This window comes from Pipistrellus hanaki (assembly GCF_964339955.1).
Source record: "Pipistrellus hanaki genome assembly, chromosome: 16".
NCBI classification, from domain to species: Eukaryota; Metazoa; Chordata; class Mammalia; order Chiroptera; family Vespertilionidae; genus Pipistrellus; species Pipistrellus hanaki.
In genome coordinates, this window is record NC_140518.1 from 6,569,143 (window position 1) to 6,591,121 (window position 21,979).

Here is a 21,979-nt window from a genome sequence, read left to right on the forward strand (position 1 = left end):
GACCTGTGCCTGGAGGGACATGGGAGGAGGGAGCAGTGTGATGGGAGCTGCAGAGGGCTGCCCCACAGGACCAGTGGCCACAGCTGGCCTGTGGGCGGAATAGTTCTTCAGTCTCTCTTCCCATCCATCTCCTGCAGCTGACGCCCATTGGCCAGAGACCAGCCTTCCCAGCAGAGAGAGAGGGGCAGGAATGGATCCAGTGGACTTGGGAGAATTCTTAGGGCCACGGGGGACACACAAATGAGTAGCAGACCCTGCCTGCAAAGATATTCATCATCTAGCAGAGGAGGTAAGATCCAACCAACTCTCACCGGGTGGGGAGAGGACAGCCTGGAGAGATTCCGAGAAAGCACCAGGTGGGCTCGGAGGAGGGAAGGAGCTGGGGTGGGGAGAGTGCCAGGGATCGTAGAGGCTCTAAGGAAAAGTGGTGTATTGGCTCTCTGTGGCTGCTGTCACCACAGAGTTAGTGGCTTACAACAGAAATGGGTCTCAATGGCTGCAGTCAAGGTATCAGCCGGACAGTGTTAACTTCTGGAGGCTCTAGGGAAGCACCTGTCTCCTCGCCTCTCCCAGCTTCCAGAGGCCGCCTGCATCCCTTGGCTTGCGGCCCCTTCCTTCAAAGTGCATCCCTCCAACTTCCATGTCCCCGGTCACATCTCCTCTCTCGGACTTGGACCGTCCTGCCTCCCTCTTATACGGACCCTGGTGGCTACCTGGACCCACTCAGATAGCCCAGGACCATCTCTCCACGTGCAAAGTCCCTTCCTGCCACGTAAGCTGCATAGTCACAGGTTGGGGGGTTAGGATGGGTCCGTCTCTGGAGGGCCGCTGTCTGCCTACCGCAGGGGGCGCTGGAGGTGGGGCAGGGTGTAGACGTGTGAAGGCCCAGGAAAGGAGCCTGCAGGTGCAGGGGACAGCTGGGCAGAGGCACGGGTGAGAGGACATGAGCAGCACCTGCGCACCGGGTGTGTGGTTGCGGGAAGATGTGGTTTGGGGGAACAGGCCTGGAAAAGCTGAAAGGCCAGTGCCTGCTTCGTTTTCAAGTCAATGCAGCTGGCCTCTGAGTGGAGGGGCCGGATACTGCCCCCTGAGGTCCAGCAAGCCCAGCTGAGGGCCAGGTTAGCACCCCTGCTGAGTGTTCCCGCCACTGCTTTATTCAGGCATGGTCATGGCCAGTCTGACCCTTGACATCATCCCCTCGGTGGTGTTCTCCATTTAGCCCTGCCCCTCCCCCCCACGTGACCCCATGCCAGGCAGTGTTATTCACAGACAATGGTTATTTATCGAACGCTGAAGTGGTGTTATTAGCCCCATTTCAGAGATGTGAGGAAACCGAGGCGCTGAGAGTTACAGAACTGGCCTCGGGTGACAAGGCTTTCCTAGTAAAATCAATAGTGGATCATGACTTAAAGCCAGGCCATGTTTTATAGGGGAGGAAACTGGAGCTCTGGGAGGTTAAATAATTGGGCTCTCAAACCAAGGTGCGGCTCGGGTTTCAAAGGCCTGGCTTGTCACTGCCTCAAAGGCCCAAACACCGTCACTGGTAACTCCTAACGCGTCACTGCGGCTACCACCGGTACAGCTGAACATCCGTTTTGTAGTGATTTGCAAGGGCTCTTTCCCTGCCCTACCGCTACCCTGCCCACTAGACAAGGAGCTGGCCAGGGGCCGGCCTGGGTCTCTTTCATCTCTGAATTCTGCACCTGGCACTGGGCCTGGCTCAGAGCACATGAGGGCGTGAATGAGGCTTCCTGGGTGTGGCTCAGGGCAAAGCTGAGCATTGCATAGAAAGCTCACCTGCAGCCACGGAGATCCAGAGGGGCTGCTGCTGGCTTGAGGCCTGCTGGGCTCAAACTTGGGGGTCTCAGCCCATTCAAATTTCTTGGCAGATCAGAATGCCCAAGTTCGTTGTTTGTTTATTTAACACACTAGAGGCCAAGTGCACGAATTTGTGCACCCATGGGATCCTCTCAAGCCTGGCCTGCGAACTGGCTGATTGGGGCCACGGGAAGTTGGCTGGCCTGAGGAAGGGACTGTGGGAGGTTGGCTGGCCACGGGGAGAAGCCAAGGGAGGTAGGCTGGCAGGCCTCATCAGGGCCATTGGGGCCAGCTGGGGGGAGGGGCTACAGGAGGTTGGCTGTGTTGAGCATCTGCTCCTCTGGTGGTCTGTGCATGTCATAGTGACCAGTCATTTGGTCATTCTGTTGCTTAAGCTTTTATATATATAGATGTATGTTATATTTAGTTTTTGGAAGACCATATATATTTACATACAGTTTTGGAAGACTTTATATAGTTTTTGGCTAAAACAGTACAAAATTTAAAGAACAGATAACAAAATGCTAGTCTTCCTACATCCTTTGAACCCAATCTCCCAGCTCCCCTTGCAGGAAGCATCCTATGCTACCACTTTCTAGTGTAGCTTTCTAAAGAGAGCCTCTGCATGTGCAAACATAAGTGTGTCTACGCTCTTCCCTGGAGCGCACACTCTAAGGGTAGCCATCTATATGCATTGCTTTGCAATCTTCTTTCATTTAATAAAATATTTTGAAAATTTTTTTAAAAATCTTCACCGAGGATATGTTGCCATTTATTTTTAGAGAGAGAAACATGGATGTGAGAGGAAAAACATCAATTGGGTTGCTTCCCACATGTGCCCTGACCAGGGATTGAACCCAAAACCTAAGTATGTGTCCTGACGGGGAATTAAACCCAAAACCTTTCGGTGCATGAGACGACATTCCAATGAACTGAGCCATCCCATAGAGCGCTGTCTCATTCTTTTAGGATGGTGACACTGTATTCTGCTGCAGAGTGTCATGTAATGGAGATTTGGCTGTTTCTAGTATTTTGCTATTATAAATAAAGCTGCAATAAACATCCTAGGATATCATGTCATGTTGTACGTGTGCAAAAGTCTACCTAAAAGAGAAATACCTGTGAGAGAAGTTGATAAGTCAAAAATCAGATTTAAAATTTTGATAGATGTTGGAAATCACTGTTCACAGAGTGTGTGCTGATTTTACTGCTACCAAGAATGTGTGGGTTGTCCAGTTCCCCATGATTCCAACAAACAATAAGTTATCATCCCTTTCCATCTGTACCAATCAGACATGAACGAAGCGAGATTGCATAATAGTCTAAATTTGCATTTCTCCCATTGGGAGTGAGGCTGAACATTTTCCTATGCCCAAATGCAATTTGTATATCTCTTTTTGAAAACTCTGTGCTTTATTCTTTCTGTGTGTTTGCTATTAATCCTCACCCGAGGATATTTTTTCCATTGATTTTTTTAAGACAGGGGATAGGGAAGGGGAGGGGGAGAGAAAGGGGGAGATGTGAGAGAGACACATGGATTTTGTTGCCTCCCACATATGCCTGACCGGGTGGGGCCGGGGATCAAATCTGCAACCCAGGTACGTGCCTTTGTCTGGGAATAGACCCAGAGACACTGGAGTACGCAGGCCAGTGCTCTGAACAGGGAGCCACACCAGCCAGGGCTGATGGTTCATATTCTTGCTCTTCTTCCTGGGTTGTTGGTCTCTTAGTTATTTCTAGGAACTCCATATGCTTAAGGGCATTAACCTTCGGCCCATGATCTAGGTTGCCAATATTTTCCCCTTCTGCTGTTCTCATATGTTAGGAAAGGCTTCCTGCTTATCACTTGCCTACTTATCTTATCTCCTTTGTAATGATCCCTCCTATTCTCTGGAATTTTCATCCAGGTGATCTGACGGAAAGCTTTACATCATCTCTTTTAAAGATACTCTCTTTTGTGTTGGTGATAATTCTCCACTGGACCTCTGGCATGTCTGCCCTTTTTGCAGCCAGCGACACGGGCAGCTTTTGTTCTGATCTATCTTTCCAAGGGTGTTTGCGTGGTGAGTTGTCTTGGAGGAGAGAGACAGGCCTCTCCCAAGGAGCAGAGGCCGGTCTATCCCTCCTGTTCTGTATAATAACAAGGATTTTTCCTCCTGGAGCAAAGACCCATCAGACGGGTTTGCTTGCAGGCCCAGTGGAAAAGATTTGGTTTTCCAGAGCTTGGCGTTTCTCAGCATTGCATGACGTAGCCCCCAGCGGGGTCCAACTTTGCGTTGTCCCTGCCGTACTTGGGGTGCGGGACAAGAGGAATCAGTGCAAACACGAAGCGCCAACTGCTTGCTGTGTTGCGAGTAAGGAAGTCTTCTGGCTCTGACCTAGGCCTCTCGGGGCTTCTGCAGGCTAGCTGGTTAGCGGGCAAAAAGAAGAATCTCACACCCTTCTAGTATTTTTTTTTTTTTTTTTTTTCATTTAGCAGCTGGGCAGAGTGAGAGAGAAAGCAGCACACCAGGCCTGGAATTGGGTCTCTTACTTCACACCCCAAGTTTTGGTAACGCCAGCACAGCCTTTCCATGCTAGCCGTAAGTTGCCTATGGCTAGGCTTCTCATGGTGGATTTATCTTAAAAAAACAAACAAAACACCAAAAGTAATATATATATATATATATTTAATTGATTTTTTACAGAGAGGAAGGGAGAGGGATAGATAGTTAGAAACATCAATGAGAGAGAAATATCGATCAGCTGCCTCCTGCATACCCCCCACAGGAGATGTGCCCGCAACTGAGGTACTTGCCCTTGACCAGAATTGAACCCAGGACCCTTTAGTCCGCAGGCTATCCACTGAGCCAAACCAGTTCTGGCTAAAAAAGAAGAGATACGGAGAGGTAGAAACATCAGTGATAAGAGAGAAGCATTGACCTACTGCCTCCTGCATGCCCCTTACTGGGGATTGAGCTGGTAACTTGGCCACATGCCCTGACGGGGAATCAAACTGTGACCTCCTGGTTCATAGATTAATGCTTAACCACTGAACCACACCGGCGGGGCATGGCTGATTTATCTTTGTGTCTGGCCCACACCTTCACGCTTCACAATCTCATTCTTGGGCCGCTGGTTCTCAAACTTGGGTGAGCCCCAGAATCAGACACACAAATATATTGTCTCACCCACAGGGGTTTGATTCGGTGGCCCTGGCGAGGACCCCAGTACTCGGTGTTTTAAACAAACTTCCCAGGCGAGGCTGTCCCGGAGGCTTGTGAGCAGCGACTCCATCAAAGCAGGCAGAGCCCGGGAGACCAGCTCTGAGGGAGGTGCCACCATTGTTTGGTGTGGAAGTGATAAAGTGATAAAAGGAGTATGGGGGAGGGCAGAGGGAAGGAATGAAGCTGGGACACCCAGCTGGGACAACAGCTCCAGGGCACCCTGCTCCTGGCTCTCTGACTCATCTGACACTTTGCATGTGTCACCTTCTGACTCAGAAAGAAAAACTCAAATCCAGCGAGCTGACCTGCAAAGGCCCTTCCTTGTCTGAGTGCAGTCAGCTCTGCAGCCACTACTGCCCAGCTTCTCCTTTGGCTTAGGGGTTAGGCCTGAGGCGTGGGGCCAGGCCTCCCGGGGTGAAATCCCCACTCTGCCCCTTACTGGACTTTAGGCTTACGTAAGTTCCGCTCAGTTTCCTGGTCAGTAACATAGGGATATTGCTGTCTACAACGCTATCTACAGCACAGGGAGCTGATGATTTAAACAAGTTAGCGGGTGCTACACGCTTGAACACACTCAGGATCCGTTGTGACTGGAACTTTCCACCCACCTGCCACCTCCTTGTCCTCACTCCGTTGTAGCTGCTCATCCTGGGCTCTGTTCAAAGTCCTCCTCCTCCAGGAGGCCCTCCCTGCTCACCCCAGGCCTCCCTCAGGGTGGTCTCCTTCCCTGAGCTCCCGCAGCTCTGGTTGGATCCCTCCCCTGACCCTGGCCTGCCACCTGCTCTTGCCAGGCGCCTGCCGTGTTTACCTCTTTCTCTCCTCTGAGCTCAGATCCTCCCCAGGGGGCAGAGAGCCGGGCTCCATGGCGCCTGCCCAGCTGCGTGATCTCAGGCAGGCGGAGCCCCTGCTCCTATTGCAGCACTCTGATCTACAAGCTCCAGACGTGGGCTAACGCACCGTTACTGAGTTCTAAAGGAGGGAGAGCCCGGCCTCAGTAAAACCTTACAGAAGCCAGCGAGGGCAGAGCTGTGCGTGTGAGCATGTGAGTGTGTTTGAGCCTGTGTGAGTGTGGCTGTCTCAGTGTGGAGTGTATGTGAGCATGTGTATAGTGTATGTGTGAGCATGTGAGTGGGAATAAGTGAGAGTTGTATGAGTATGTGTGAGTGTGGATTTATGTGAGTGTATGTGAATATGTGTGAGGGACAGGGTGAGTGTGGAGAGTATATGAGCGTGTGTGTGTGTGTGTGTGTGTGTGTGTGAGTTTGTGGGTATGTAAATGTGTGAGTGTGTGGGTAGGTAAGTGTGTGAGTGGGTATGTAAGTGTGTGTGTGGGTGTGTGAGTGTGTGAGTGGGTGAATGGGTGTGTGAGTGTGTGGGTATGTGGGTGGGTGTGTGAGTGTGTGAATGGGTGAATGGGTGTGTGAGTGGGTGGGTATATAAGTGTGAGTGTGTGAGTGGGTGAGTGGGTGTGTGAGTGTGGGTGGTCAGCAGCCGACCTCTGCTGAGAGCTGTGCAGGCAGGCCTGAACCCTGTGGGCTAGAAGGGTAGGAGGTAAGAGTTTTGTCAGTTCATCTGGCAGACTTCCAGTAAATGCTGGTGAGGATGAGGCTAAGAACAGGCAAAGGGCCTGGCAGGGAGGGCCGTGTGGCTGCCTGCACCCTCCCCGCTGAGCTTAGCCCCAGACACAGAGCTCCCTGTCTGAGTGTTTGTTTGGTTTCTGTGTGCGAGGCCCTAGTGGCTGAGGCCCTAGAGCGCTTACTGATGTCTCTGGTGGATGTTCTAGTTCCGCAGGCCCAGCCCAGATCCCAGACAAGGCGCTGGGAGGAAGTACCCCAATCCTGCACATTCCACTGTGGGGGCTGCTCTCAGGGAGAGGCGGGGGCTGGCATTCCACAAGTCCTGCCTGGAAGGCAGTGAGAGGCCCAGGGAGGGTTTGTCCTCCCACAGTGCTCGGTGTGGGGGGGAGGAGGAGGGGGAGCGCTTAGGGTGTGGGGGGTGGCGGTGGTGTCTCCCAATCCACTGTCATTGATCCAAAGGCCCCTTTATGCCTCGCCCTGGCAGAGGGTGGGCCTCGTGGCTCTTTCTCTGAGCAAAGGGCATCTCCCCCACCTGACCCCAGACCTGGGCGTTCCTGGGGTTGCCAGCTCCTGGCAGCCCACCCGGTTATGAGATTCTTTGCAGTTTCTGCCTAAGAATGTTTAGCTCGGGCAGGCCAGAGGCAGCCAGGGTGCCGAGACTGTCACCAGAGTGGCAGGTGCCTTTCCGTGAATTTCAAGAATGTCCCCTCCCCAGCCCACTCCTCCGGCCGCCTTTCCTGGGAAGAAGCAGCTTTTTTGGAAACTCCACTGTCCTTCCGGGGGCAGAGCAGATAAGCCAAACATGTCCCAGACCAGTCCCCAGGGAGTGTGCCTCCACGGTTCCCCCAGGATCTGGAAGTTCCTGACTCGTTCAGGTCTCTGTCCATGCACCTCCTCCTCAGGGGCCCCCACCATTGGCCTCTCCCAGCTGACCGCCTCCCCACCCCCTACTTTGCTCCTCCCCACGCACCCCTCATTCCCAGAATCAGTGCCGGTAGAAACAGCATTTCCGGGGACCACGCATGGGAGGGAGGTTGGAGTGTGGCGGTGGGATGTGTAGGGGCAGAACTAGGAGGCTGCCCCTAGGTGGCCCATTTCTCATCTGTCCGTCCTTCTGCATCTTCACCGGGCCCAGAGGAGGGCCAGTGTCCCGCCATCTGTGGCATCATTGTAGTCCGTGCCTGTCCCCATCCGGCCGGCACAGTCTGTGCCCGGCTGTGCTCTAGTTGGCGCTGTGGCTGTGCTCAGGCTCCTGCTAGCCGCCTGGGCCTCCAGCAGCTGCCTGGCCCCCAACTCACAAAGCTTTGAGGGGAGAGAGAAAGTGGGAAGAACCAGGCGCCCTTGCCAACTAACCAATCAATTTCCCAATCTCCCAACTCTTCCTGGGCATCTTCTTTTAAAAAATATATATTTGTATTGATTTCAGAGAGGAAGGGAGAGAAAGAAGAACATCCATGATGAGAGAGAACCACTGATTGGCTGCCTCCTGCATGCCCCACCCTGGGGATCGAGCCTGCAACTCGGGCATGGGCCCTGACCAATTCTAATCTGGTCGAACCGTGACTTCCTGGTTCATAGGTCGTCCTTCAACCACTGAACCACACCGGCCAGGCTTTCCTGGGCTTCTGTTGGGTCCTCCCTTTGACCAATCAATTCCCTAATTCTTCCAGGGGTCTGTGTGCTTTATCCAATCGATCCTTTCCTCCGGCTAGGCTGTGCCCCTTGTCACTTTTAGTTCCTGCTGCGAATGCCCCAAAGTGGAGGGACCTCTGCCTGGGCTGACTAGGCCTCTACAGGGCATGCAGCTAGTGGAGGTCTTTCCCTGCGTTTTTCCTTCCGCTGGTAATCCTGGCGAATGAGGGGACAGGGCGGAGGAGGCCAAGGCCCTGGGAGTGTGTGAGGCTGCAGCTTCCCAATGAAGCAGGTTTACTGTTCGCTCCCGCTCCCCACAATATTGGGCTTTCTTCTATTCTTTTTTTTTTTTTTTTTAATATATTTTATTGATTTTGTACAGAGAGGAAGGGAGAGAGATAGAGAGTTAGAAACATTGATGAGAGAGAGTCATCGATCAGCTGCCTCTTGCACACCCCCTACAGGGGATATGCCCGCAACCAAGGTACATGCCCTTGACCGGAATCAAACCTGGGACCCTTCAGTCCCCAAGCCGACGCTCTATCCATTGAGCCAAACCGGTTTTGGCATCCCTTCTATTCTTAAAGTCTAGCTGCCAGCACTGCATCACGTCTCCCCCACCTCAGATGAAGGCTCCAGAGAGCAGGATGTTTTGACCACTTTGTTCTAGACGTGAAACCAAGGGTCCTTCTGACTTTGATTCAATTTAGCTTTAAAATCATAGTTCTAGAAAGCTCTCTCTCTGTCTCTCTCTGTCTCTCTCTGTCTCTCTCTCTCTCTCTCTCTCTCTCTCTCTCTCTGATCGGCAACCTTGGAGGCAGAAGAAGACAGGAGCTGGGATCTGATTAATGGTCACAAGGTCAGGACCTCTGGCAAGCTAAAGAAAACATCTTGGCCTAAGGTACATTTCAGCTCCAGAGCCCTGAGGTAGAATGATTCTTGGGCTACTGTGGGGGCTAAAAAATAAAATAAAAAATAATACTTTTCCTTCCACCTATGTCTGGATCTCAGGCAGGAAAGCCGGAGGGTCCGTCTTTTGTTTCTTAATAAACAGCTTAACATCAAATATCCCCAAAATACCTCTTCAGGGTGGCAGCACTTTCGGTCCCTCAGTTCCGCCTTTGAAATTTTACACGCGTTTCACCTTTCAGGAGCTAAATTGGCAGGTGGCTCCATATTTCATCAATCCAATAATTCAGTAATTCAGTTCAGTTCAATTTGGAGTGTGGATTCAGGAGGCGGTGGTGGGGCTGGTCTCCGAAGTGAGGTCTGCTTTGTGTCAGCGAGCAGGGAGGTATTGGATAGGGGGGGTGTCTAAATAAACAAAAGAAAGAAACACACATAGATCCATCATCTGAAACCCGGTTTCTGAGCCTGTCCGACTGTCAGCCAGAGAAGCTCTCTAAACCCCGTACTCAGAGCTTCTTTTTCTGGAAGGAAGGCAGCAGCGACAGTGTGACAGCTCGTCCTGCCAGCAATTGGGACGTTGCTAAGGATCTCATGGGTTCGCAGGTAGATTCTGCGCGGCTGCGCAGAGTTAGTCACTGGGATGCTTGAAGCATGAGCTGCGGTGGTGATTTCTCTAAAGTTGACGTCATGTCTTCTCAGAAAAAAAACCCGGTTTTAACTCTCACTAGTTCCAAGTCAAAGACTGGGAGGGGGGGAAAAAAATTCGTCCAGAGGGTTGTAGCTAGATTTAAGAAAACTAGAAAAATTCAGGATCCAGTGTACAGGCGAAAAAATAAAACGTTAGCGACAGTTGACTGACCTAGAATCTATCACCCACAACTGTGAATTATAGTTTCTATTGAAACACAATTTCTGTCCCTGAAAATCAGCCTCAATTTTTATCAAAGATAGACACATTCAGACTAATGTATTGCATTGGTCTAGTTTCAATAAATTTGGCCTGATGATTTGCATAAACACAACAAGAGAAAAAAAAAAAACCAACAACAACCACCACCCCACAATTGATCATATAGGCTTTTAAAACCTGCTTTTCTGGAATCTCAAACAGGATCACCAGATTGAACTTGAGTCTCTCAAGGCTAAGAAGCCAAGCCACGTGGTGGCCACCAATCTTTGCCTGCGGACCCCTATAGATCTGGATAAATTACCAGGTGCAATGTCCCCCCAAATGTTTTGAGGTCCTTTCTCTGCCATCTCTCAGGAAAACAACCTTTGCTACTCACCTGGAAAGACTGCTGTGAACTATGCAAGCAAGGTAGCAGGCTGTTTTTCCAAGAGGCTTTTATTGGCTTCCCACGTTAATCTTAATCTTCTTACAGCCTCTGGTCACATCTGAGTCTACGCCATCTCTGTCAAGCATGGCATTCCAGGCCAACTCTTGGTTCATGAAACTAGTTACCAGTTGTGTCCTGTTATAAAAAGAACAGATCCTTATTGAATTTATGTAAACAAACACAGTGCCAGGAAAACAATACTATTCATTCCCACATTCAGGAGGGAGAAAAAGAAAACTGCCTCAATACTGCTTACAGCGGTATAAGTTACCTACATGCTCTAAGGAAAAGCAATCTCCCTTATATCTGGAGAACAAAAGATTTTTATGTATTTATTTTAAAACATATTGTTATTTACTTCAGAGAGAAGAAGGGAGAGGGAGAGAGAGAAACATCAATGATTAGAGAATCATGGATCGGCTGCCTCCTGCACACCCCCTACTGGGGATGGAGCCCGCAACCTGGGCACGTGCCCTGACTGGGAAATCGAACCGCGACCTCCTGGTTCATGGGTCGATACTCAACAGCTGGGCCATGCCAGCAGGGTGAGTTTGGGGTTCTGAGCATTAGCTTCCTGTTCTCCTGGCTGGTACCATTCATAATACTACTTCTAGGCTGCAATTCTCAGTATTTAGTGTTTGGTTCTGTTAGTGCTGGGTGGACGAACTCTTCCTGTTTGATAATAGAAAGTGCTGGTACTTAGAGAGCAATTCATCTTTATTGGTTGAATGATAAAAAGGGCGTCTCCCGTTCCTTCCTCTTTTCCGGCGAATAATCAGTAAACATTTGTTACTCGGCATCAGCCATGTAGTGCTGAAGCTCCAAGTCTAGCTGGGGAGACAGAGCTGTGGCATGTGATGGGGTGACCCAGGGTCTGAGTGTATGTTGGGGTGAAATGGACCCAGCCTGAGTGGACCTCCGGGAGGAGGTGGTGCCCAAAGACTGTTGTCTGGAGTTCCTGGCATCTATAGAGGGAGGAGACAGGTGAGGAAGGAGAGCAGGAATGTCACCTCATGGCCATGCGCCAGCCTTTGGTGCATAGTAGGTGTTCAGGGACCCTGCTGAGAGAGCTGGAGCTCCAGAGCCACACCTGATCCGAGGAAGACAATGTCAGGTCCCGGATAGGAACCTCGCTAGAGGAGGTCAGGAAGTGCTCTGTACACTCACTGGGGATTCACGGATCAGAGAGATGAGTTGTAAAACTGAAAAAGCGCCAAGTCCTAGAGTCTGTGTCCCTGAGGGGGGCTGCTTCCCTTCGGGGTCCTGGTGGGAGGGCAGTTAGCTGGCTGAAAAGGGAGCAGAGAACCCAGAAATCAGGGCCCTTTCCTTTCTCTCTGTCCCGCATCTGGCCCTCCCCAAGCCCAGGTGGCATGAGCGGAGGCTTGGCACAGGGCTCCAAATGCGGCCCAAATAGCCCAGGGTCTGGGCAGAGGCAGAGAAGCTCTCCCTCCCCCACCAAGTGGCCCGCCAGGCCCCTCCCCCTGAGCCTGATCCAGTAAACACTCAGTCCCGGAGGGGTGGGCAGTCCTGGTCTTCCCGGTGTGGAATGTGACACTTGGGGGGTAGCTGACCCTCTCCCTTCCCACTGGCCTGGACAAGGGGCCACCCTAGGACTCAGGGCGACCTCCCTGCACCCATGACTGGCCAGGTTCCCGTCAGGCTGGTTTTTCCTCCTCTGGGGACTCCAAGGGAAACGCCATGGGCCAACCTGACCCAGTGACGGAGAGGAGCGGCCACAGACCGGGGGTGCTGGCCCTGGGTCGTCCTGATATCACCCACCTGGCCTGAGCAAGGCCCCGAGCTGCCCACAGCGTGGCCAGCATCTCTGGTCTCCATCCTCAACTCTCCATCCGCATTGCTGGGAGGAGTTCAGGCCCCTCCCTCTAGCAGGGCCCATTTCAGCAGACCCTTACCTGGCCTCCCCGCCCCTGGCCATGCCCCCCTCCCCACCACCAGCCCACTCTCCACTGGGAACCCTGGCAGCTTCTGAGATGCAAATGATTGACGTGACTTTCCACTGTCTTCAGCATCTAGTCCAACAACTCCTTGGCTGAAGTACAGCCCCCAACCCCCTACCCCCTGCCTCCACCTCTTCCTTGGCCCCTTCCCTTCCCACCTGCCCCCAAACTGAGTCACTGGATGCTCCCCCAAACTGGTATCAGCAATCCACTCACTCCTCCAGGCCCGGGTTCTCTTTGTCCACCTCCATCCCCCCCCCCCCCCCCGCCCTCCCCCCACTTCTTTATCTTTCAATCTCTTACTCATGTGTCCTGCCCTCTATAAAACATCTCTCAGTGCTCCTGGGCAAAAGTGAGAGCTCCCCCATTTGCTCTGTCAACATAAGAACCATCCAAACCCGTAAGAATTTTGTTTGTTTGATTGTTAATCCTCACCAGAGGACATTTTCCCACTGATTTTTAGAGAGAGTGGAAGAGAGAAAGAAAGACAGAAACATCCATGTGAGAGAAACACATTGATTGATTGCCTCCTGCATGAACCCCAACCAGGGCCCAGGCTGGGGAGGAGCCTGCAACCAAGGTATGGGCCCTTGACTGGAATTGAACCCGGGACGGAGGCCAACACTTTGTCCACTGAGCAAAACTGGCTAGGGCCAAACCTGTAAGAATTTTTTTATGAGTTTATCTGAGCTAAACTGACAACAACCTCTGGGAAGCAAAATCTCAATGGATTGAGAAAAGGCTCGGGAAGATGGCAGCGTTGTTACCGGGGAACGTGGGGCTGTTCTTTTCCCCATGGAGTCCTGGGTGTGGCGTTCTTACGATATCTCAAAACAGAGAGTTGTCTGGGATTCGCACTGGAGAACGAGTGATCTCTCTCTCTCTCTCCCTCCCTCCCTCCTTCCCCGCCCCCCGCCCCCTCGCTCTCTCTCATTTGCGTAGAATTCCCTCCCTGGTTTGCAAAGTCCCATTCCCGCAGTCCAGTTGTAGAAGTACAACTGTGCGCTCAGGAGAGCTAGAGGCAAAGCCAGTGCCCAGCGTTTCCATTCCTTGCTGCAGCCGGGACCAGGTCAGCATCGCTAGTTGCAGCCCGTTGTCCGTTGTGTGTGGGTAAATTCAGGGGGACCAAGAGAGCAAGAGTGTGAACTCCTTTGTTAGGGGATTAAATATCCCAAATTCTCCCCCTCCCACCTTGCAGTGGCCACACCCACCTGCAGAGGCTGGAAGCCCAAGCTGACACTCCTGGCTTTGGGGGCTGTGGACCTCTGGCAAGTCGCTGCCCCCTCGAAGCCTCTGTTTCCTCATCTGTAAAATGGGGACAAGGATACCTTTCCACTGGGCTGTAGTGAGGACCCAATGGGATTTGAAAAGCTTCTATAAAAGGCAGTCAGCTCTTCTGATGATTCTGGTCTTTGGTAGGGAGCCGGGACTCTAAGCTTCTCTGAAGTTTAGGGAGCTCACAATCCCTTCATCTTTGGGAGAACCATTGGTTCTGTATGTTTCCTAATACAAAGTTCCTTTCCAGACGCCCCTGTCAGGCCAGAAAAACAGACAGTCTGATTGGGGCTTAGTGTCCATAGCAACTATCTGGCCCATCTCGGCTTCCCCCACGGGGGCAGGCCTCTTCCTCAAGGCCAAATAAAGAGAGTGACTCACCTCTGACCGGTGGTGGCTACTGGCTACAACCTTTGTGAAGTCCAGCCACTCCCTGCTTTCATGACTGTGTTCGCCTTTTCCCCATTGGGGACCTACCCACTTGCAGGCCTGCTGCACTAGTTCAAACTGCCCGAGGCTGGTCTTCCTAGTGTCTAGGGCTGCTCCCGGGGCAGGGGTGGGGTGGGGTGAATAGGTGTGTGTGGGGGATTTCCTGTCCCCGTTCCTGGATACGTGGGTGGACAGAAGACAGTTTACTAGGCACTGGTCTCAGTGTCTGGGGACAAATCTTCGTTTAGCCTCAGGTGACCGAGATGATAACATGCAGAGAGGAAGGCTGATATTTCATGGGGGAAACTGAGGCCTAGCGACCGGGCGTGACTGGCCCAACTCCCTAATGCTCTGTCAGTAGGTCACAGGGCCTCCTCTGTCCTGAACCTGGGTCACTGCTCTGACCGAAGGACAGAAGGAACCATGGGGACAGTTCTGTGGAGGGTGAGGTCCCTGGGGACAGGAAGTGGCTGAGGTGCTGGCAGTGCCCAGCAGTGGCTGGCAGGGGGGCCTGGCCCTCCATAGTGATGGCAGAGGAGATGGAATGACGGGGCTGGATGTGGAGCTGGGTCAGGGCTGGGAGTGGAGAGGAGGGCAGCCTTCCTCTATTGGCAAAATGTCACTGTGTGGGCATCCACTACCCATCCACCCACCCACCCACCCACCCACGAGGATGAGGTAGTTGGGTGCAAGGATTCAGCCTCTGACCCATCTGCAGACGCTCACAGGGGAGAGGGACTCCATCCCATTTTTTCTCTTCTGGGTGGCAGTTGCCTAGTATCTCACGGGCAAGCTACTTCCCTCCCTCAGGCTCAGATTCCCATCAGGGATCATTCCTGGGGGTTGGCGGGTAGGGGGTTGTCCTGGTGGGGGTGGGGTGGGCTGGTGAGAGTCTTGGAGCGAGGGGCCAGCCCCAGGGGTGAAGGTGCCCTTCACCGGCCAGCTGCAGAGCTGCTCCCAGCAGCTGTCCCCAGGGCCCATTGTCACTTCCTGGCTGTGTATGGACAGAGGGTGGGGCAGCTTTGTCTCCGGAGCAGGCAGGCAGGCAGGCAAGCGTGCCCCTGTGAGCGCTCTCCTCTGAGGGGCTGAGGAGGGGGGGTCAAGGTGTGGGTGGTCCCCAGAGGTGGGCTCAGAGAGGCTGTCATTTTGCAGGAATGTGGTTCATGCACCTGGGGGTCCATTCTGATCACCAGGAAGGGGCTCAGTTCCGCATTCTGGAGGGGGACTGAGTGAGCGATCCTGGGGGAGGGAGCGGGGAGCGGAGCGTGTATTCATTCCAGGGGACCTCATTCCTGGGGCGATCTGATGAAGGAGGGTCCGAGCGTGAATCGGAAAGGGGTGTCTAAGCACATTGCCACAGGGGTGCAGACGGGAGGGGGGGGGCGGTCTGGGGGCCCTGAGGGCTGGGCGGGGCGGCTCCCTCAGGGCTGGAGCCTCTGGCCCCTGGGAGGAGACAGCTGGAGGCAGAGCCACCAGGAGCTGGCCAATGGGGAGCATGCCCGTGTGTGCAGCCCGGAGCCAGGACATTCCTGGGCCTCAGATATCCCACAGCCAGACCCCTCCTCCCCCTCCCCGCTCTGGGGCATAAAAAGCTCCAGGTGAGAGCCTGGCCACTCCTCCCTCAGACCACAGCTCGTCTGACCAGGTCGCTCGCTGCCAGTCCTCTCTCTCTGTCGCTATGACTTCCTACAGCTACCGCCAGTCCTCTGCCGCCTCGTCCTTCGGGGGCCTGGGCCTGGGCATGGGCAGCGGCCTGATGCGCTTCGGGGTCGGGGGCGCCTACCGCGCGCCCAGCATCCACGGCGGCTCCGGGGGCCGCGGCGTGTCCGTGTCCTCCGCCCGCTTCGTGTCCTCGTCCTCCTCCTCTGGGGGCTACGGGGCCGGCTACCTGGCAGCCGCCTCCGGGTCCGACGGGCTTCTCATGGGCAACGAGAAGGTGACCATGCAGAACCTCAACGACCGCCTGGCCTCCTACCTGGACAAGGTGCGCGCCCTAGAGGCGGCCAACGGCGACCTGGAGGCCAAGATCCGGGACTGGTACCTGAAGCAGGGCCCCGGGCCGGCCCGCGACTACAGCCACTACTTCAAGGCCATCGAGGAGCTGCGGGACAAGGTGGGCGCCCCGCGGGGAGGGAGTGTGGGGAGTGCACCTGCCTGCGCGCAGCCCAGCCCCGTGGGCGCCGGCCGCCTCTGGGCGGGGTGGGGAGGGAGTGAGCCCGTTAGGACCTGGAGGGCCGCAGGGTGGGCGGGAGAGAAGGGGGCAGGTGAGGGGTGCCAGCCAATGTGGCAGGAAGTGGAGGCCAGAGAGAGGGAGGGACCAGGCTTCGGAACTGGGGGAGGGGGGTGTAAGTGGGTGGGGCATGTTGCAGGTGAGGCGGGTGGGGGTGGGGAGGCCAGGGAAAGGAGTCTGGAGGAAGTGGGGGGACATAGGACCCGCTGTGGGCAGCCCTGGGGTCCAGAGCAGGAGCCCCCTTTGCCCTAGCAGCAGCAGGAAAGTGGAGTTTGGCCTGGGAGGGATCTGGTCCCACCCCGGGCCAGCCCTGCCTGGAGCTGTTCCTCGCACCCCCTGCCCCTCTATCCTCCCCTGCCCCCCTCATGGGGCCTCTGCTCTCCTTGTCTCTGGAGGGCAGGGCCCGGTCTGGTTTCCATCCCGCTCAGGCCCCTCCCCCGGGCCTGGGACCTGAGAGAAGCTCCAGAAGTGGGAGAGGCCAGCGGGGCCCCTGGCGGGGAAAGGAGGGGCAGAGGCAGAGGCCTTGGGGTCCTTTGCGTGGAGACTTCTGTCCCAGGACCCATGGCAGCAGTTCTCTGTGTCCTGGGCTCTTACAGGGGCCCTGGGAGCCTGCCGGGTGGGGCTTGGGCTCCGCCCCAGGAGCTTGGAGCTCAGTCCTGGGCACATGTATGAGAAGCCGGGGCCCCATTCTGGTCTCCCCACAGCACTGCCCAATGCCCACCATGGGCATGGCGCTGGGTGCTGGGACATAGATCAGGCCACAGACACGGAGGAAGAGCTAGGGATACACAGGGCACTTTTTAAATTGTGACCCAAGATAGGAAATACATTTTTGTTGTTTGTTAACCCTTACCGGAGGGTATTTTCCCATTTATTTTTTTCTATTGATTATATCTTCTATTGATAAATATATTTTATTGATTTTATTTTTCACAGGGAGGAAGAGAGAGGGATAGAGAATTAGAAACATCAATGAGAGAGAATCATTGATCAGCTGCCTCTTGCACACCCCCCACTGGGGATGTGCCCGCAACCAAGGTACATGCCCTTGATTGGAATCGAACTCGGGACCTTTCCGTCCGCAGGCTGATGCTCTATCCACTGAGCCAAACCAGTCCTGGCGTATTGATTTTTTTTTTTATTTTATTTTATTTATTTATTTTTTTTTTAGAGAGAGAGAGTGGAAGGAAGGGGGAAAGACACAGAGAGAAACATTGATGTGAGAGAGATACATTGATTGGTGATCAAGCTTCAGCCAAGGTACACGCCCTTGACTGGAATCAAACCCTGGACCTGAATTGAACCTGGGCCCGATGCTCTATGCACTGAGCCAAACCAGCTAGGGCTAGGAAATGCATTTAAGATGTGTCCTCACACTCTCTCATACACATGCACAACGGGGAGAGAAGTTTCTCGAAGCCATCCTTCCCCTACTGCGAGCAGCCACTTCTGATAGGCTCATCCTGTTCTGTTTCATTTAAAAACGATGCAGATCACCGCAGAGCACAATGACTAACGCAGCGTCCTGACCTGGATGCACGTAGCTCAATGGGGTGGCCATGCCCCTCTGGTCGTGGGACCTGAGATTGGGGGTGACAAGGAATCCTGAACTTCACTTGCCACCCCCGTGCACTAGGTCCCCCCGACCTGACACGAAAGAGGTGTAAGGTGCCCAGCTCCTAATAGATGCTCAACAGACGTCCCTTCCTTGCGGCAGAATGCCATGATGAGGGGTACAGACAGGGGTAACCCCCACCCCCCACTTCCCTGCATCCGGTGTGCATATCCTAGGCAGGGGTCTTCAAACTACGGCCCGAGGGCCACATGCAGCCCCCAGGGGAGTCTGATCCTGCCCGCCAGGTTTTTTGGGCAGTGAGCGCAGCCAAGGTGTTACAGTAGGAATTAGTAGTTCATATAGTCCGGCCCTCCAGCTCTCTGAGGGACCGTGATCTGGCCCCCACTTTAAAAAGTTTGAGGACCCCTGTCCTAGAGGCTGTCTTCCTTGGCACCATGTGACGTTTCCCCGGCCACAGGTCTCAGAGCCACTCTCCCCAGGCCGTCCTGCCTGTCCTCCCCTGCTCATCGCCTCCCCCGGCTCAGCCTCCTGGGTGGGGCTGGTGCCAAGGCCTCCCAGAGAGCAGGCCTGCGGGCAGACGAGGGGCACGTCTCCAAGTGGCAGGGGCACATCGTTGGCTCTGCTCCCCTTCCTCTGGAGAGCAAGTGGTGGGCAGTGCCAGCGTGCTGACCTGCCGACCTTCTGCCTTCCAGATTCTTGGTGCCACCATCGAGAACTCCAAGGTCGTCCTGCAGATCGACAACGCCCGTCTGGCCGCGGATGACTTCCGAACCAAGTGAGCATCTCTGCCCTTCTGGGCTGCAGAAACCCGAGGGGGGGCGGCAATCCCAGGCCCTTTGGGGGCTCAGAGCAGTGGGGGCACCGATTGAAGAAACACCCCTCACGGGCCCCGGACCCTGGGGAGGTGGGGAGGTCTTCAGAGGCCCAGAGGATAGGCCGCTCTGACCGTAAGCACTTCCTCTGAAAGGTACGAGACGGAGCTGGCCCTGCGCCAGAGCGTGGAGGCGGACATCAACGGCCTGCGCCGGGTGCTGGACGAGCTGACCCTGGCCCGGGCCGACCTGGAGATGCAGATCGAGGGCCTGAAGGAGGAGCTGGCCTACCTGAAGAAGAACCACGAGGAGGTGAGCTCCCCAGGGCCGAGGACACCTGTTTCCCGTATGTTCTGGCCACGGCCACCCCGGCCGCACTCTCAGTGTGGCCCTGGGCGTGGAGCACGGCTTCCGGGGTGCCAGCAGGGGATGGTGGCAACCGGCTCTCTCCCCCGGTGCCAGCTCCTAGGTCTGCACCCCGAAACCAGCCCCTTCGGCCCGCGGGGTTGGGGAATGACCTGGCCCAGGCCCAGGCCCAGGCCCAGCAGGCTCTGGGCCCTGACATGCCCCTCTCTGCTCTGCGTTTCCAGGAGATCAGTGCTCTGAGGGGCCAGGTGGGCGGCCAGGTCAGCGTGGAGGTGGATTCCGCTCCTGGCGTTGACCTAGCCAAGATCCTGAGTGACATGCGAAGCCAATACGAAATCATGGCAGAGAAGAACCGGAAGGATGCGGAAACCTGGTTCACCACCCGGGTATGAAGGGGGAAGCAGGAGCCCTTAGTGGGGAGGGGGAGAGGGAGAGGGGTGGCATGGAGAGAGGGCTTGATGCCCGAGGCGAAGGCCTGCCTCCATGCTGACGCCCTCCGCCCCCTCTCATTGCAGACGGAAGAGCTGAACCGGGAGGTCGCTGTCCACACGGAGCAGCTGCAGGTCAGCAAGACGGAGGTGACCGACCTGCGCCGGACCCTCCAGGGCCTGGAGATCGAGCTGCAGTCTCAGCTCAGCATGGTACGTGCCCTCTCCTCTGTGGGATGCACACTGGGCAGGGGCCCAGGGCAGCCTGGGCAGGGGCCCAGGCCCCGTGGAGTCACCTTGTCTCTCCCTGCCCTCAGAAAGCCGCCCTGGAAGGCACATTGGCGGACACGGAGGCCCGCTACGGGGCCCAGCTGGCCCAGATCCAGGCGCTGATCAGCAGCATCGAGGCCCAGCTGAGCGACGTGCGCGCCGACACGGAGCGCCAGAACCTGGAGTACCGGCAGCTCATGGACCTCAAGACGCGGCTGGAGCAAGAGATCGCCACCTACCGCAGCCTGCTGGAGGGCCAGGACGCCCACTACAACAGCCTGCTCACCACCAAGACCGCCTGAGCCCGCAGCCGCCTGGGCTCCCTGCTCCCCGCTGAGGGATGCATGCGCTGGGGATGGGAGGGGAGGATGGAAGGGGAGGATAGGAGGGGAGGATAGGAGGGGAGGACGGGAGGCGGGATCCTTACCCCCGGCTCTTCAATAAAATGTTATGGCCCCAGGAGGAAGGGCATCGGGCTTGTTTCTTTGGCCCCTGGAAAGGGGCCAGGGCTGGGCCCATAATTAGGTTTTATTTGGACCAGAGTCCACCCTTCCAGGGAAGGGAAGGGAGGGTGCTCACTCACAAACTCTGTTGGGGTAATTCTTTAAAAAAAAAATGTTTTATTGCTTTTTTACAGAGAGAAAGCGAGGAGGAGGAGAGGAAGGGAGGGGGAGAGAGAGTTAGAAACCTCGATGAGAAACAACCATCAGCTGCCTCCTGCACACCTCCACCTGGGGATGTGCCCGCAAACCAGGGTACATGCACCTGACCGGAATTGAACCTGGGACCCTTCAGTCTGCAGGCCGACGCGCTATCCACTGAGCCAAATTGGTTAGGGGCTGTTAGTGTAATTCTTGTGGGCAGTTGGTCTTCATTAACCTGTTTCTTAAGCACTGCTCCCATTTCACAGAAGGGTAAACTGAGGCTCGGAGAGGCGAGATGGTTTGTTGTATAGGTAACTGCTCTAACACAGGGCAGAAGTGGGATTTTTTTTTTTTTTTTTTTTTTTTTTTTGCTTCCATATTAGTTTTCCCTCAACTATATTCCCCCAAGGGTGGGTGTTTGTGTGTGAGATTAATGTTTACCGAACACCTAGCACGGCCCATTTCACCCAAACAACCCCAAAAGGTGGTATGAGGTGCATCGACAGAGCAGGACACGGGCTCAGAGGTAAAGCACCCCGTCCAAGGCCGCACAGCAGTGTTACTGGTGGAGCCAGACTGGGATCTGGGTGTCCCGATTCTTAACGCTCCGTCTCCTAGGACCCACAGCGCCGTGCCAGGCCCTCGGGACGTTTCTGTCTGGCTCCCGGTGAAGCCTGGGACAAGGATCCCCTGGGGCCGTTCCTGCTGACACTTTTCCCACCTGACGGGGAGAAGCTGGGGCTTTGGGGCGAGAGCCCGAGCAAGGGGGCAGGCATCCCTCTCAGCAAGGCTGTGTGCAGGCACCAACACATTCAGCCGATCCTGGGCGGCCCCACAGAAGCCCCTCTCGCCCACCACCCCATACCTGGGCCCAGAGCCTGGAACGGGACCCAGCTGTGACCCAGACCTCCTACACAGACCCCCTAACCCGGCTTGCCTGGGGCCGGGCCAGCCGGAACGCAAGCCCCGACTTCCTGGTACAACTCTGCCCTTGGGTGGTACGGTCCTGCCCCTGTGGTTTATAGCTCGGTTGCCAAGAACCGAGGCCAATTAAAGGTAAATAAGCCCCACTTGGCCCCGGTCGGGGGGGTCAGGCTGAGTGGATCTGTTCCGGGCCCAGGGCTCTGACAGCTGGCTGCCCCGTGAGGGAGAGGGCGATCGAGGAATACCCCCCTCCATACTGCCCGCCCTCCTCCCCCCAAAGTAACCTGCATCTTACTGTCTTCCAAGTCTGCGGGTAAATGGAATGCTTGTTGCTGGGAGCCCAGCACTGTGCTGGGGAGGCTGAGGAGACTGCCATTCCTACGCCAGTCCTGAAGGGGGCGCTCTTCCCGCCGTTGTCCTGTGGGTTTGGGAGGTTTATTAGCAGAACACACGGCTGGTGACTCCAGAGCCCCGCTCTTCCCTGCTGAGCCCTGAGCCCGGAGCCCTTTCTGCAGCCCCCCTCACTGTGCCTGCAGCACCCACAGCCCCCCTCTCCCTTCTCGTCAGAAGGCTTTGTAACTGCAGCCC

General features: G+C 55.2%; 1 protein-coding gene across 2 annotated transcripts; it reads left to right on the plus strand.

Annotated features, from left to right (window-relative positions):
• The first annotated feature begins 270 nt into the window (after positions 1-270).
• On the plus strand, positions 271-20,293 carry KRT19 (keratin 19). 2 transcript variants are annotated; one of them, XM_084863729.1, is made up of 7 exons: positions 271-289; positions 16,126-16,254; positions 18,640-18,722; positions 18,915-19,071; positions 19,350-19,511; positions 19,641-19,766; positions 19,871-20,284. In XM_084863729.1, the coding sequence occupies exons 4-7, from the start codon at positions 19,015-19,017 to the stop codon at positions 20,123-20,125; spliced, it is 600 nt and encodes a 199-aa protein (XP_084719855.1). In that variant the 5' UTR covers positions 271-289; positions 16,126-16,254; positions 18,640-18,722; positions 18,915-19,014; the 3' UTR covers positions 20,126-20,284. The 2 variants fall into 2 exon arrangements, with proteins under 2 accessions (XP_084719855.1, XP_084719854.1); XM_084863728.1 differs by lacking the exon at positions 271-289 and having other exon boundaries at positions 15,642-16,254; positions 19,871-20,293.
• The last annotated feature ends 1,686 nt before the right edge of the window (positions 20,294-21,979 follow it).

Excerpts from the sequence above, each read along its gene's own strand:
- KRT19 (XM_084863728.1), top strand. The coding sequence starts at position 15,820 with ATGACTTCCTACAGCTACCGCCAGTCCTCTGCCGCCTCGTCCTTCGGG. Across the intron at positions 19,072-19,349 it reads TGAAGAAGAACCACGAGGAG|GAGATCAGTGCTCTGAGGGG; the intron begins GTGAGCTCCCCA and ends CTGCGTTTCCAG. Across the intron at positions 19,767-19,870 it reads TGCAGTCTCAGCTCAGCATG|AAAGCCGCCCTGGAAGGCAC; the intron begins GTACGTGCCCTC and ends CCCTGCCCTCAG.